The following is a 16,472-nucleotide window of genomic DNA, read 5'->3' on the forward strand; positions in this document are numbered from 1 at the left end:
TGCAGAGCAGGGAGCCCGATGTGGGGCTCGATCCCAGGACCCTGGGATCATGACCTGAGCCGAAGGTAGACGCTTAACCGACTGAGCCCCCCAGGCGCCCCAAGCATGTGACTCTTGATCTTGGGGTTGTGAGTTCAAGCCCCATGGTGGGTGTTGAGCCAACTTAAAAAAAATACCTCAACCTGACTGCTCACCGACACCCACCTTCTACGTACCTTGTGTCATCACACTTAAGATGCTGGTGATTGTATTTGCACTATTAAGTTGCATATCTCAGAGACAGAGAAAGAAGCTGTCCATTAAATGATGATATAATGCTAAGACACCGTTGGTTGTAAGATGTGTCCTGATTTCAGAATTGTGAAAAGTGCGAAGGAATGTGCATCTGAGAAGCAATAAAAGGGGTGCTCAACCATCACAGTGGGGAGTATAGTTGGGAAATCAGGTTAAAGTAATCTTTGATCGAAACGGCTTTTATTTTGCTTTATATTTATTTCGCTTTATAGGACACAGGCTAAGAATCACAGCATGGGCTGTATCTCCATCTCACTGGGGGCCCGAATCTACCCCAGGACATAGCTACTCTTGTCCCCTTTCCTCCACAGAGCTTGTATGGCTGCTACGTGGGAGAGCCAAGGTGTGTCTGCATCACCTGGACGGAAGGGGCAGACTCCATGTCTCAACAGCTTTTTGGAACTGCCGTAACCACGAGGATCCCAGACCCACCATCTGAGAACTCTCGGGTCCCGTGCTGTCCCCCGCAAGAGAGCAAGTGAACCCTGGTGAGACCACACTGCCTTCTCCTCCAGCTGAGCTCTGCAGGATCGCAGCACAGAACCACGGGGAGACAGATGCTAGGATCATCGGGTCATTCCTAGGCAGGCCAGTCCTGTGCCGTGCTGGTAAGGATTTAACGAAAAAAACTTTTGCCAATTTCTGTGTGGAAATACTCCTGCTTGGGCTGATATCAACCTCCCAGTGCGATGTCAGTGGGCACAGGGTTGGAAGAGCTCACAGTTATAGGGGCGCCTGGGTGGCTCAGTCATTAAGCATCTGCCTTAGGCTCAGGTCATGATCTCAGGGTCTTGGGATCGAGCCCCGCATTGAGCCATGCATCGGGCTCCCTGCTCAGCAGGAAGCCTGCTTCTCCCTCTCCCACTCCCCCTGCTTGTGTTCCCTTTCACTGTGTCTCTCTCTGCCAAATAAATAAAAATCTTAAAAAAAAAAATCTCACAGTTATAGACATAATGCAACAGACAAACATAACTTCGAAGCATAACTATTAGTGAAAATAATTAGGAATTAAGGAATGTCGAGTATATATTGACCTTCTTTTTAATATTCATTATTTAATTATAAGTTTATGTAATTTAATTTTTAATAATGGTTGTGTCTACCACCTGGCTTTCCAAATTCCTAAAAATTGGCCAGCTGGCTCTTACGGGCTGGTACGAGCTGGTTCTAACACACACTGGTCTTGTGACCTGACTCAAGTTTATTGACCTTTTACTCTTAGGGGGTCTCTACTTTACTTTTTATTTTTTTTAAAGTTTTATTTTTATTTTTATTTATTTATTTTTTAAAGATTTTATTTATTTATTTGACAGAGAGAGAGACAGCCAGCGAGAGACGGAACACAAGTAGGGGGAGTGGGAGAGGAAAAAGCAGGCTCCCAGCGGAGCAGGGAGCCCGATGCAGGGCTCGATCCCAGGACGCTGGGATCACACCCTGAGCCGAAGGCAGACCCTTAACGACTGAGCCACCCGGGCGCCCCCATAAAGTTTTATTTTTAAGTAGTCTCTACACCCAGTATGGGACTTGAACCTACACCCCCAGATCAAGAGTTGCACGCTCCACCCACCGAGCCAGCCAGGCGCCCCTCTACTTTACTCTTAAATTATGTTTGTAGTTTCTTGTCTGTCACCTCTTGCTGGAGTCTAAGCTCTGTGAGGGGAAGCATTTAGATTTATCTGGCTTGTTCACAGCTCAACTTGCATCACCTAGAACAGTGCCCACTGCATTCTAAGTGCCCAGTAAACAGTCTTTGAGGAATGAAAGTAAGAAAGAGAACGAGATTCGAGATTCGAGATTCGAGATTCGGAACACAATGGCTTCATGTAAATGAGAAGCAACAGCTTATGACGAGGCATGTTTTGCAAGGATGCACCGTATTCAAGGCCTCTTGGGTTGGTGCCTGTGGGGAGGGAGGGGACTGGAGCCAGGGATGACAGATGGAATAAAGAAATAAAATGAGAGCAGGTCTCTGCCAGGACTTGAACGCCAGAGGGTGATTAACTCAACTCTCCTCACCTGAGATCAGATTAGGAAAAAGAGGACCTTTTCATTTGCATAGAGTTTTCCAGGAAACAAAGGGAGTCTTTGCCCTTCCTGCCTGGACCTCGGCAGTCCCTGCTCACAGGACCAGAGCCGGAGCCGAGGCTCAGGGAGGGCAGTCTTGCTCGGGGTCAGGCTCCAAGGCTGGGTGTTTCCTTCCACCACACCGCACGCCCGTGGCTGGGGAGTGCCCCCGGGGAGCAACAGGCACCCCGTTCTGCCACTTGTCAAGAGTGCGGTTCCTGAACGGGCACGATGAAGCTGCTCTTAGCATATCCCTGCGATGAATTCAATGACAGACGAATGAAATTTAGGATTCTTCGATTTTTATTACTATTTATCTGGTTTTTATTTTTATTTGATTTATTTATTTTTAAAGATTTTAGTTCTTTGACAGGGAGAGAGAGCACAAGCAGGGGGAGCGGCAGAGGGAGGGAGAAGCAGACTCCCTGCTGAGCAGGGAGCCCCATGTGGGGCTCCAACCCAGGAACCTGGGATCATGACCTGAGCCAAAGGCAGACGCTTAACTGACTGAGCCACCCAGGCCCCCCCATTTATCTGGTTTTTAGAGACACTAAGAGTTTCGAAAAATGTCTTCTTTGGGGTTTGGTGCCAGTTTTGTGCTTTCTTGCTCCTGTTCCTGTACCTAAGGGGCCCTGAATAATGATGTTGTGGGGTTGTGGAGAGAAATCCTGAAAGAACGTCTCTGGGAAAGGAAGAGTCCTGGGCCAGGGGTCTGGATCAAGAGGCTGGGGCCCAGGACTCCTGGGTCTGAGGGAGGAGGGGGCTGGGGCCGGGACTCCTGGGTCTTGAGCGCAGAGAGCAAGGTCTGGGCAAGCAAGGGGGCAGCTGGTGTTCAGTTAAACCAGCAATCACTTGCTCTGTATGGTTTTCTGGATCCAGGTTTGGTACTTGCACAGGTTGGTGTAGACTCCGGGATAGCCGGGCAGGGCACAGCGCTCCATTCCCCAGGACACAAGTCCCTGGAGCTGTCCTTTGCACACCAAGGGTCCCCCGGAGTCACCCTGAAGGGGAGAGGCCGAGATAGAGATACCCATGAACAGATGGTCAGAGTCATGGGTGTGGAAAACCCAAGAGGCAGAAATGGGGAAGGAGGTGGGCTGAGACCCCCAGCAGGGCTCCGAAGATATCAGCCCGAGGAGTTGGGGTCAGTGACTTCCCTCTTCCCTGGTTCCTGCTGTCTCTGCCTCTTGCGGCTCACTGCACCCCCCCTGCATATGCCTCTTTATCTCCCTGTCTCTGGAGTCACCTCTCAGGGATGGAGTGAGGTCTCTGGAGCCCCTGAGCACAGATTTCCCAGCGCCCATATGTGGTAACAGCAGCTAGAGCAGTGATGAGAGCTAAGTGCAGGCACCGCTCTGCACTCTTTCCGTGGACTACCGTCTCGTTCCACCACCTGCCCTAAGAGGGGCTGCCCCATCTGACACGTGAGTCCACTTAGCCACAGGGATTAGGTCCGTTATCCGAGGGTGGACAGCTAGAAGGCAGCCCCGCTGTTACAATCTCTCTCAGTCTCTGTGGAGGCCTCTGCAGATTTTCCTGCTCCTGAGATTCTTTGATACCCCAATCCCAGCCGCAAACAGCCCCCCTCCTCTGGCTGTCCCTGGGCCTCACCTGACAGGAGTCCTTCCCACCTTGGGGGACACCTGCACAGACCATGCCAGCGGTGATGGCTTGGGAATAAGCCTGCCGACACTCCTGATCCGAGGAGATGTTGATGTTCACACATTGCAGGGAGTTGGGGTACCTGACTGGGGGGCACGGAAGGGGTACAAGCGGGGTCTACCTTCCAGCAGGATCAGGAGTCTGGGGACCCACCTCCTCCTCCCTTAGACCCAGGAGTCCAGGCCCCCAGCCCCCTCCTCCCTCAGACCCAGGAGTCTAGACCTTCAGCCCCTCCTCCCTCAGACCCAGGAGTCCCAGCCCCCAGCCCCCTCCTCCCTCAGACCCAGGAGTCCAGGCCCCCAGCCCCCTCCTCCCTCAGACCCAGGAGTCCCAGCCCCCAGCCCCATCCTCCCTCAGACCCAGGAGTCCCAGCCCCCAGCCCCCTCCTCCCTCAGACCCAGGAGTCCCAGCCCCCAGCCCCCTCCTCCCTCAGACCCAGGAGTCCAGGCCCCCAGCCCCTCCTCCCTCAGACCCAGGAGTCCCAGCCCCCAGCCCCCTCCTCCCTCAGACCCAGGAGTCCCGGCCCCCAGCCCCCTCCTCCCTCAGACCCAGGAGTCCCAGCCCCCAGCCCCCTCCTCCCTCAGACCCAGGAGTCCCGGCCCCCAGCCCCCTCCTCCCTCAGACCCAGGAGTCTAGGCCCCCAGTCTCTCCTCCCTCACACCCAGGAGTCCAGGCCCCCAGCCCCTCCTCCCTCAGACCCAGGAGTCTAGACCCTCAGCCCTTCCTTCCCAGTACTCACCAATGGGGCTCGATGTGGTGCCCCAGCCCGACACGCGGCAGGGAGTCCCTGGGCTGGCACAGGAACTGGCTATGGCGATGGGCCTCACTGCCCCCCCCAGGCGAGCGGGCCGCTCCAGCTGCAGCAGCATCAGGTCATTATCGTGGGTCCGGGGGCTGTACTGGGGGTGTGGCACCTGGCGAACCACGCGCAGCACCTGCTGGGTGGCCTCCCAGTTCCTCAGGTTGTGCTTGCCCAGGGCTACGTGAAGGACCCTGGCCCATGACCCCCAAAAGTAGCACTGCTCAGGGTCTGCCCTGGAGACCCCTCCGCACCCTCTGGCCCTGTTGCCTTCCCTGGTGCTGAATTGTCCACAAGCCCGAACTGCTTATGGAGTATTCGATGGACCCCTGCGCTCCTTCCCACGGCCTGGGCATTCTCTCTTAGGCCAATCCCACCATCCACCCTTCCTCTCTTGAGCTGTGCTCTGGTCTCTGGCTTGGGTGTAAGATGATAGTTGGGAGCTCTTGGCTCAGTGCTGGGTTCTAGGCTCTGCATTCCAAGCGGGAATTTGGGCTATGGTTCTAGGCTCTAAATAAGAATTGATATCCCAGAGTAGGCTCCAGGGAGGCTCCATTCTGGTTCCAGCCTGGCCCCTGGGTTCTAGATATTTTGAACTTTTGAGTCTAAGCTAGGATCCGGGCTCTCTAGATGAGTCTGGATCGTGGCATACTTTCTAGATATGGGTGCGAGCTTCTGTGTTAGGATAGGCTGGGGGTTCTAGGCTCTGTATTAGGGTTTGAGTCTGGGCTCTAGATGTTGATTTGAGCTTTTAGTCTTCGGGTAGTCGCAATTCTATGCGGCGCAATGGATTCTGGACATGGATACGAGCTTCAGTTTCTACACTGAGTTCTGGGTTCTTGCTTAAGTTCTGGTTTATGACCCGGGTTTTAGACAATGGTTTGAGCTCTGTGTTTGAGCTTAGGGTCCTAAATGTCGGTCTGAGTTCTTGATTCTTGGCTAGGCTCTGTTTCAAATTGAATTGCAGTTATGGTCTGGGCTCTTGTTGCTGGACTCTGGTCCAAGCCCTTGACCTTAGGTTGAGCTCTGAGTTCTAGATGGAGCTTCAGGTTCTGGCTTGGATCCAAGTTTCTAGATGTTTTGCATTCTGAGCTTTGCATTCTAGACCCTGGGCTGAGTTTTGGGCTCTCGGTTCTATATCGAACTTTAGTTTATGAGATTAGATCTGGTTTATAAGCACTGGGTGGGCTCTGGTCTTGGATCTGGGTTCTAGGTTGAGGTCTAGACTCTTGGAGGGGCTCTGAGTTCTGTATGGGGTTTCAGATTATGGTCTGCATTCTGGGATTTAGACACTGGGTTCCAGGCTGCTAAAAAAGGAGCTATAGACTAGACTCTGAATTAAACATTGCATCGAGAATAGGTTCTGGTTCTGTCTATCCTATGCTCTGAGCTATACGTTCTGGCTGTAAGTAGGGTTCTGGATTTATGGCTGGACTGCAGGTCTGAACTAGACTTTGAATTTAAGTTCTGAAAGGAGTCCTGAATTTCTGAATGTAGACTATGGCCTAAACTGAATCACCAATCTGGAATGGGCTCCTAATCTTAGTCTCTTTGTAGAGCTTGGCCTCTAGATAGATCTCCAGATTGTGTTAGGTTCTAGGTTTTGTGTGGGACTCTAAGCTGGCATATGGGTTCTAAGCTGTCAATCTGCTTGCAGAATCTAAACTGAGGGGCGCCTGGGTGGCTCTTTTGGTTGCGCGTCAGACTCTTGATTTTGCCTGGGGTTGTGATCTCAGGGTCGTGGGATCGAGCCCCGCTTTGGGCTCTGCTCTCAGCTCGGAGTCTGCTGTAGATGGTCTCTCCCTTGGCCCCTCCCCCTGCTCAAGCTTGCTCTCTAAATAAATAAATAAAATCTTAAAAAAAAAAAAAAGAATCTAAACTGAGTTCAAGGTTTATGGCTGGATTCCATATTCCAAGCTGCGTCGGTGATTCTAGGCTCTTATCTAGACCCCAAACCAGGACCAGCTACCACATTAGGTTCAACACAAGGCTTCAGGTTCTTAGCTGAGCTCTGGAGCTCTAGACTCTGGAATTCGCTTGGCGCAAGAGTCGGGGAAGAGGTTACTCACGGGCGTGCGCAGTGAGCGGCAGTGATGGCCCACCGGCCTGACAGCAGGGCCCCTCCGCAGAGGAAACGACGAAAGGGACCTGCCAGTAGGGCCGCCTGCCATGGCTGGGAGTTCTGGATGCATGTGTAACCACCAATTATCTTGTTCTCATCCCCTTGGCTCTGTGCCATGGCTAGGAACAGGCAGAGGTGGGGTGGGGAAAGCAGATGAACAAATGCCCTCCACCCCTCAACTCTCTAGGACGTCTGGGACCCACAAATCCCCTTTCTTTACCTAACCCCTAAACCACCCACCTCTATCTGCCCCACATAGTATGAGACATGCCCAGTGTTGCCCCTATTATTGCCCCAACACAACAGGGAGTTTTCTGACAAGCTCTCCATCACCTCCATAGTGTATCACTTGATCCCACGGCCACTTCATCCGGGGCTCTGACATAGCTACTACCCTGGACTTTACTCTCCCACGAATAGTTTCTATCATCACTTCTCACAACACACCACAGTTCCCCCCATTAATCCTTCTCCAACACATTCAAGGAGCTCCCTGTCCTTTTCCCAACCTTCCCACTCATACAGCCCCCCAGGACCCACCATCTCGCCCCACACCCACTCCATCTGCCAATCCACACCCCTCCCCGTGAGCCCACCCCCACCCCCCCTACCATCACCCCTGCCCCCCATCATCGCCAACAACATGCTGTCTTTCCGTTACTTCTGCAGCCCTCCTTTTAAATAAAACCCAGACAGGACTGGACACTTCTCGACAATTCCTCATTCAGTCCTCCCCATCTCCTTCAACTCCTGTACCCTGATATCTCCTGATACCTCCACAACTCAGGACCCAGGCCCCCTCCTAAGGGCTCCTCAGCCACGACCCCCAAAACCACACCCATCCTTCTCACCAGGTCACCCATGAGCACACTGGGTCCCTGGGAACCCTCCCCATCTCTTCTCAGCATCTCCAGGGGACTGTCCATACCCCAGACCCCACTGCTGTCTTACCTAGAGCCATGATCTTGAGTGCTATCAGCAGGAGGAACATTCTGGGGGCTGGAGGTCGGGTTCTGGCAAATGCAGAGAGAAAGTGAGAGAGAAGCAGGCTGCAAGAGACCCAGAATTTGAGGGACAGAGACAGAGAGGGCCTTACACAGAGACCAAGGCCCTTAGAGACATGGATGTGCCTCTGGGTGTGGAGGATGTGGGGGTTGTGTCTTGCCTCCCTGTCATTCCATGGAGGCCTTTTATCCCTGTTCTGGGCAACTGGCCCTGCCCCCCCGCCCTTCTCCTGCCTTTTTTTTTTTTTATAGCCCAGGTCCCATTCCAGGGCTCCCTGGTCCTATCTCCTCCCTCCCCTCTCTGGCCAGAGAAGCAGTGCCACATTAATGAGAACCCGCCCAGTGGAGGTGTTTAATTTGGGAGGAACCCAGGGAGGGGGGGACCCCAGGGCAGGGTGGACAGGGTGGGGGGCTCAGGGGAAGGTGCTGGGAGGGGTGGGGGGGGCAGAGACACAGAGAAGGCTGGGAAATGAAAGAGAAGTCACTATGAAGGTGGAAGCTGGAGACAGGGTCAGAGAAACACAGGCCAGAGAGACAAGAGTCAGAGACAGAGAGACTAGGGAAAGATGGGGAAGGGGAAGGAAGACGAATGTGGACACAGGGACAGAGGAGGCAGATGGGGAAAGACCAGGGAACTGGGGAAGCCCAGAGACAGAGATTTCTGGAGAGGGCAGAGTAGGAAAGCCAAGGGTGTGGGGGGAAGAGAGGGAAGAGGCAGGGGTGGGGGGGCGGACAGGGAAGGTACAGAGGAAGCGCTGATACGCTGGAGAGGAGGAAGAGGCAGGACAAGGCAGAGGAGGGGGAGACAGAGGGAGCGACGGGTACACAGGTGATGGGGACGCAGACAGAGGAGACAGGGAGGCAGGGGGTGGGGCTGGGAACTGGCAGGAGACAGCAGGGGCGGGAGGCACCTGGGACTGTCTTATCCCCTAGGCTTTCTCACTTCGTGGTTTTCACAGTCCTGGGAGTTTGGGGAGCGGGGGCCCCAGCAGGGAGGAGGAGGGTCAGTGCAGAACTGGGGCCCCCCACCTGGGGCTGTGCAGAGGGCAGGAGCAGAGTGGGGGACAGAGACAGAGATGGAGACCCAGAAAGAGGGAGAGACAGCGGGGAGGCGGGGAGGGGCTCCAGCGGCCGAGGAGGGTCCCCTCCTAACTTGGGGCAGAGCCCACTGCCCTCAGCACCTCCCCAGCCTCTTAAATGCCCTAATGACTGCAATTTGTCCCTGGGGCTGAGCAGGTCACGGTGACTCAGGAGGCAGCCTCTGCACTCTCCCTCCCCCCAACACCCCAGCACCGCCCCCCACCCCCTACCCAGGCTGGCTCCCAAGCCACTTTCCTCCCTGTTTGCCCGGGCTGCTGCTTAGCCCTGTCTCTGTACCTGGGGGGTCACTCCGCGCGTCTGAATCCACACGCCGACCTCCCCGCGTGCACTTCTGTTTCCTGTGATCCCGCTCTGAGGGGCTGGCAAACCAGAAGGGCGGGATGCTGAACAGAAGGAAAGACACCCCCCCCCCGGAGGGCACAGGGGTCAGGGAGGGGGCTGCTGTGCATCTGGGGGCCCTTGTGGTGACACAGATCTACAGACGAGGTGACATTTCATAGAAACCTCTGTGCACAGGCGCCTGGGGGGGCTCAGTCGCTTAAGCGTCAGATGCTGATCCCAGGACCGCGGGGAGCCTGCTTCTCCTTCTCCCTCTGCCTGCCACTCCCCCTGCTTGTGCTCTCTGTCACTCTGTCAAATAAATAAATAAAAATCTTTAAAAAAAAAAAGAAACAACTGTGCACACACGCACAAGGGCAAACATGCACAGAGACACGGAACTAGGCTTATGGTCTAGCTAATGGCCCTCGGGGATTTCCTGGGGCTGATACAGCCCTCAGGTATTTATCTGTGACAGCATCGCCACCAGGGGAAGCTGAGGGAAGGAGCCCGCAGGACTCTGTACTATTGGACCAATATCTTAGAGTCCATAAATATTTCCTTTTCCCCCCCCATAATTTATTTCAAAATAAATAAGCAACAAAACAATTTCCTGGTCAAGGCAAGCCTGTCCCCTCCATCTGAGCGTAAACCTTCATGTGATGGACTCACGGGGACCCTCCGCTGAGCTGGAAGACTCTGGTAAGCGTGCAGTCTCCCCCCACACTCCCCACAAAGAAGGCCCTGAGGGGTGCCTGGGTGGCTCAGTCAGCTGGGCTTGATCCTGGGGTCCTGGGATTGAGCCCGCTTCAGGCTGCCTGCTCAGTGGGGAGTCTGCTTCTCCCTCCCCCTCTGCCCCTCCCCCTGCTTGTGCTCTCTCTCCCAAATAAATACAATCTTTTAAAAAATAAAAAAGCATAAAAGAAGGCTCTGCTTAAGCAGAAGGCTTCAGTGAACCCTAGGGAACCCTAGCAAAAGGCTGGCCATGCTCCAGAAATATGCTCCCTTCACCTCCTTCTCGCTCCCCAGCCCCGCCCCCAACCCCTGCATGCTCCCACCAGGTTACTCAGAGCCTTCCCGCCAGAATCTAAAACCTGGGCCACCTGCTCACCACTGCACCCATCACCTTAGCAGTGTTGTTTGCCCTGACACGGGTGGACAGAAAATATTTAATGAATGAATGAACGAATGAATGAACAGATGGCCAGAGTCCTTGCTTTCAAGGAGCTCACTGTCTGGTGGGAAAGGCCAGTGGGGCAATAGGAAACTCAATCCGGGGTGATATGCCCTCTGACAGGGAATGTGGAAGGGCCTGATGGAACCCCAGGAGTGGGGAAGGGTTCCCGAAGGGCGGGCTGTCTAAGCTGGGGCCTGCAGGGGATGAGTAGGAATTCACCAGCGGGGTGGAGGGAGTGTAAGGGGTGGGGGGGAAGAGGTGAGGGGCTTGAGTAGAGACCTTCAGACAGGAGGATGGTGACAGAGTTCAGAGGACTGGAGGGAAAAGTGGCAGGGAAAAGCAGAAGCCCAAGGGTGAGTCTGAGCAGGGTGGAGAAGAGCCGTTAGGGTCCTCAGTGGAGACCTGGGTCTGGAGCTTAGGAAAGCTGCTGGTTAGAGACAGAGGTGGGGCGTTATTAGCACAAGTGGTATGGAAGCCTGAGCGCCTGGAGCCCGCACGGGGAGACTACATCTAATGAGAGGACAGGGGACATCTGCCTGGGACCCTAAGGAAGACCCCGGTTTAGGTGGCAGGGGCCTGAAAAGAAGCAAGGGGAGAACTAGAGGGAAGGCCGGGAAAGGGTGGTGTTGGGGAAGTTGAGATAACTTTTTAGGAAGGAAGAGACACGAGGGTGGGACACAGCTGGGCAGCCACTGGGAAAACGGAGAGGGGAGACTGGAAGGTTTTGGTGGCTGGTGGGACCGGAAGCAGGGGAGGAGGTGGTGGGTGAAGACCGCTCTTACACGTGGCAGGGGCGAGAGGTGTGCGACCAGCAAAGGTTGGTGAGGAGAGAGGGAAGGACAAAAACAGCTCCCATTTACTGGGGGCTTGGCACAGCCAGGCGTGGTGCTGTGTTCTTTTTATTTTGTGCTTTAATGTTCAAAACTTAAAAAAAAATTTGATTTGCACGGTGCCTGGCTGGTTCAGTCAGTGGGGCCTGCAACTCTGGATCTCAGGCTAGTGAGTTTGAGCTCCATGTTGGGTGTAGAGATAACTTAAAAATAAAATTGAAAAAATAAAAAAAAAATTGAGGGACGCTTGGGTGGCTCAGTTGGTTAAGCTGCCAGCTCTTGATTTTGGCTCAGGTCATGATCTCGGGGTCCTGGGAGGAGCCCCACGGTAGGCTCTGTGCTCAACAGGGAGACTGCCTGAGGATTCGCCCTCTCCCTCTGCCCCTCCTCCTGCTCTCTCTCTAAAATAACTCTCTCTCTCTCAAATAAATAAATAAATCTTTAAAATAAATAAAACTTAAAAAGTTGATTTGCTTTTTTATTGTGGTAAAATATACAGAACATAAAATTCACCACTAAAATCATTTTTTTTAAAAGATTTTTTAAATTTATTTATGTGACAGAGAGACAGCCTGCGAGAGAGGGAACACAAGCAGGGGGAGTGGGAGAGGAAGAAGCAGGCTCCTAGCAGAGGAGCCCGACGTGGGACTCGATCCCGGAACGCCGGGATCACGCCCTGAGCCGAAGGCAGATGCTTAACGACTGCGCTACCCAGGCGCCCCTACTAAAATCATTTTTAAGCAGACAGTTCAGTGGCCTGAAGTACATTTGTGTGGTCGTGCAGCCATGGCCGCCATCCATCTCCGAAAGGCTTCCATCTTCCCCAGCCGGAGCTCTGTCCCTGTTCAACACTTTCTCCCCGTCCCCTCACCCCAGCCCCTGCTCACCTCCATCTGCTTTCCGTTCACAGAAGTGAAATCACAATGTGACTGGCTTATGTCCCTGAGCACAATGTCCTCAAAGTTCACGTTGTAGCGTGTGTCAGAATTTCCTTCCTTTCTAAGGTGGAATCATCTTTCATTGCACATTTTGTTTGACCAAGGAAGTTCCTCGTGTGGGTTAGCTTCTTTCCTCTCTCCCTCTCCCTCCTGCTTTCCTTCACTCTCCCTCCTTCCGTTCAACAACTCAGAGCACCCACTATGCGTGAGTCACAGTTCTAAGCACTGAGGATAGAGACATGAACAAAACAGACAGAAATCCCTGCCCTGCTGAAGCTTACATTCTGGAAGTGGAAGCAATCAAGAGAAAGTTAAATAAGTATAACACATAATATAACAATTTATCGGTGCTTTGAAAAATAATAAGAAAGTAGGGAGTGGAGTAGGGTCAGGGAAGGCCCAACTGAGGTGACCTTTGGGCAAAGACCTAAAGGTAGTAGGGGATCTCTGGGGGAATACTATCCCAGACAGAAGGAGCAACAGTGCAAAGGCCCTGGGGTGTGTCTGGGGACCAGTGAGGAGGCCAGCCTGCCTGGAGCAGAATGAGTCATGGAGAGTGTGGACCCTATGGGATAGGTACTATCTTGTTCCCATTTTACAGACTGAGAAACTGAGTCAGAGGGGAACTGGCTGGTCCAAGGTCACTGAGCTGGTCAGCGCAAGAGGAAGTGCACAAACTCCAGGACTATAGGAATCTCTGCTCCACTACCAGAATCTTCTGTTGTCCTCCAAGGCAATTTGAGGGTCAATTCCATTTATACACTGATTTAGGTGTCCAACCCCGGTTTAGTGCATTTTTCATCAACTGACTCACCGAACCCTTCCCGTGGTTTCGTGAGAAAGACGCTCTTATTATCTTCAATGTACAGACGAGGAAGAGAAGTCGCCCGCCCAAGTTTACACAACGCGGAGTGGTGGCACCAAGGTTCCATGATTTGAACCCAGGCGGAGAGCTCTTAACAACCGCAGGGAGCAAGATGCCCAAGAACAAAGGGGCCGATGGTGCAACTGCCAGAGTGGTGGGATTAACTCCCGACAGGAGGAAGGACGCCTCTTCCATTGTTCCAGGAAGGAAGAAGGAAAGGGCGGGTGAGGTTTCGGGTGGGGTGTGGGTCCTGTGGCAGGAAGAGGAGGGAGGGCCCTTGGGTTGGCTTCTGTTTCCTCTGGGGAGATCGATGCCAGCTCACCTCAAGGGGCACCAGGGCGGATGGGGTGGGGGAGGTGAGGGTGGCGGACAAGGTGCCCAGGTGAAGTTGGCGATCAAGAATTTAAAGGGCATCACTGGAGCAGTCGGACGATTTTGTTTTGTTTTTCTCCAGCAAAGAGCAGGCACGTGTAGGGCTGGGCCATGGTGGGAGCGATGCTAAGACAAGGGGGTTAAGGACTCTGGGGGGCAGGGAAAGGGGTGGACTATGGGGTGTAGGAAGTGCAGACAGAAGGGGCTTGGTTGGAGGCTGCATGAGGGGGTCAGGTTGCCTCTGAGTGGAAGAACAGGTGTGGCAGGGCCACCCGCAGCTCTAGAAGCATGGGAGGCTGTGGTCAGGGAGTGGGATGTGGGGTTTGCGGCTTCAGAGGTGGAGTAGTTCTGGATGGAGATAGGGGCCAGGGTGCTACCGTGGGAATGGGGGACAGGGGAGGCGGTCTCAGACCACACGGAGGTTGGAGGACTGCAAACCCAGGGGGTCCTCTCTCTTCAATGCCCCTGAGTCCTTGTTGCCAGGGAAAGCCTGTCTCTGTTTTCACTTACAAAAAATACCAGGCAGGTTGCCAAAGACCTCGTACACATCATCACGTTGAATCCCCACAGCAGCTTTACGAGGCTTAGAGACTCTTACTGGCACCACGTCACAGGGGAGGGAACGGGGTCTCAGATAAAAGGCACTCATGCAAGTGGCATAGCCAGGATTGGAACCTGGGTCATCCAGCTGTTAGACGCCATGCCACTTTGCCTTCAAATCTGTTCGTAAGCCATTGCGGGCAGGGAGGCCTGTGCTGGGTCCCCAGCCCCTGGGACAGCCCAGCAAGCGATGAATGCCTGTGGGATGAGCACATGGACCCTCCCCTCTGCCTTGTTGGGCCCCTGACCAGCTCTTGGTTGGTAATTTTTCTAGTACTTCCATGTGCCACATGGCTCTTAATCCCCCATTGGCCTTGCGTGGTGCACACGTAATCGCTCCCATTCTGTAGATGGAGAAAAGCCAGAGAAATGAGGTAAGTTGCCCAACATTGCACGGTGAGCAAGTGCTGTAGCTGGGATTCAATCCTCAGCCTGTCTGGCTCGACGCCCCTCTGCTGCTGATCTCATGTGTCTCTGATTACCCAAACTTTCTGGGTAATCTCTCAGATGTCTCTGACTCAGCACCTGTGTCTGCTACGTGCCAGGCAGCCTCTGTATGCACACCTGGGCGCCCCCGATGCCAGGTCAACAGGCAGCAAACATTTTTGCCCCACCTCCCTCCATCTCTATTATCTCCCACTTATTTCTGTTGAAAAAGTGGGAGAAGATGGGGCCACCCCCAAGATCCCCCTGGTCGTCCCCTTGTTAGTAAATGACACCATCCTTTTTCCTGTTGGCTCGTGTCAAAAGCTGGGAGTGGTCCTTGATTCCTCCCTCACTCCCACCTCCCACTTTGGCAATTCCTGTCACCTTAGCGCCAAAATAGTCGCGGAATCCACACACTTCCCTCCTCTCTTACCAAGTCACATTTATCTCTCTCCTGGACAGGTGCAGTAGCATCCGAACTAATCTCACTGCTTCCACATTTGACCCCTGTTCCCACCTTCCCCCACCCCATGCCAAGTCCAAGTCCAGCAGCCAACGTGTCCCTAAAATATAAAACAGTATCATGATTCCCCGCTGCAAATAGAATAAAACCCAAATTGGGGCGCCTGGGTGGCACAGCAGTTAATCGCCTGCCTTCGGCTCAGGGCGTGATCCCAGCGTTACTGGATCGAGCCCCACATCAGGCTCCTCCGCTATGAGCCTGCTTCTTCCTCTCCCGCTCCCCCTGCTTGTGTTCCCTCTCTCGCTGGCTGTCTCTATCTCTGTCAAATAAATAAATAAAATCTTTAAAAAAAAAAAAAGAATAAAACCCAAATGCCTCCAAGGCATTCTGTCCTGCTTATGTCCATCCCTCCTACCTCATCACTCCATCATGTGCTGTGCCTCAGCTCCTCTGGACTTCTTTGATTTTTCTCAGCATGGTAGCTGCCTTCCCAATTTAGGGTCTTTGTCTTTGCTGTTCCCTTTGCCTGGGACACCTTTCCTGCCACTATGCCTATGATCACCTTGTCTGGAGCAGACATTCCTCTCTAGTTTCTATCCCAGCCCCTTGTTGGTTTCCTTTTTATGCCTTATTTCAAACTATAATTGCTTTATGTGTTTGCGTCCTTGTTTATTGTCTTTTTTTTTTTCCTCTATGGCGTTTGTCACCATCAGATGTCCTCATGTTTTATTTACTTGCTTTATTGTGGATTCTGTCTCCCATAACTTGAGTGTCATTTCTGACAGGGCAGGGGGTTTTGCCTTCCTTATCTGATCTGTGCCCTGGCACATAGTAGGTACACAGTAAACATTTGTAGAATGAAGTAACATCTCTCTCACTTGGACTGAGGCTTCATGAGGGCCGGGACCTTGTCTTGCAGGTTCACTGCGGGATCCCCTGAGACTAGTCTACTACCCGGCATGCGATGAGGCTCTGTATAAACAGGCTGAAGGAGTGAAATTATCTCAAAGCCTTCTTCTCTCCAGAACCTCTGCTTCTTTCCAGAAATCTGCTTCCCTCCAGAATCTCTGTACCCAATGCTTCTACCTCTTCAGACCCGACACTAATCTCCAATTACCCAGCCTTGGGAGAGCACACAGGGGGAAGAAGGGAAAGCCTATCTTTCTGAGACCGGGCTTCAAATCCCTAAGGGGAAGAAAGCTTCCGACTCTGGGGGATGAGATTTCTGCATCATCAGCCTTGATCCTTTCACAGATCCACTGCCATACTCAACAAGAATTATGGATCTCTTGTGTTTATGTAGGGGCTACAGTTTACCAAGGCCAAAGAGCACAGCAAAAGTCCTCCTCCATGATGACTAGGGCTCCTGTCTCAGCAACACCCCTGCTCTGCCCTCCACACTTACTGTGGCTTTCTCCCTCAGCAAAGGACTGTCCC

General features: G+C 53.2%; 1 protein-coding gene across 1 annotated transcript; it reads right to left on the reverse strand.

The window, feature by feature from the left end:
- Positions 1–3,113: 3,113 nt before the first annotated feature.
- Positions 3,114–7,940, reverse strand: KLK14 (kallikrein related peptidase 14). Its single transcript, XM_045775212.2, has 5 exons — positions 7,893–7,940; positions 6,889–7,060; positions 4,760–5,013; positions 3,970–4,106; positions 3,114–3,359 (listed from the first exon to the last, which is right to left on the reverse strand). The coding sequence occupies exons 1-5, from the start codon at positions 7,930–7,932 to the stop codon at positions 3,207–3,209; spliced, it is 756 nt and encodes a 251-aa protein (XP_045631168.1). The 5' UTR covers positions 7,933–7,940; the 3' UTR covers positions 3,114–3,206.
- Between the last annotated feature and the right edge of the window lie 8,532 nt (positions 7,941–16,472).

Source organism: Ursus americanus, chromosome 21, assembly GCF_024610735.1.
Source record: "Ursus americanus isolate L20-20 chromosome 21, mUrsAme1.1.p, whole genome shotgun sequence".
Taxonomy (NCBI): Eukaryota; Metazoa; Chordata; class Mammalia; order Carnivora; family Ursidae; genus Ursus; species Ursus americanus.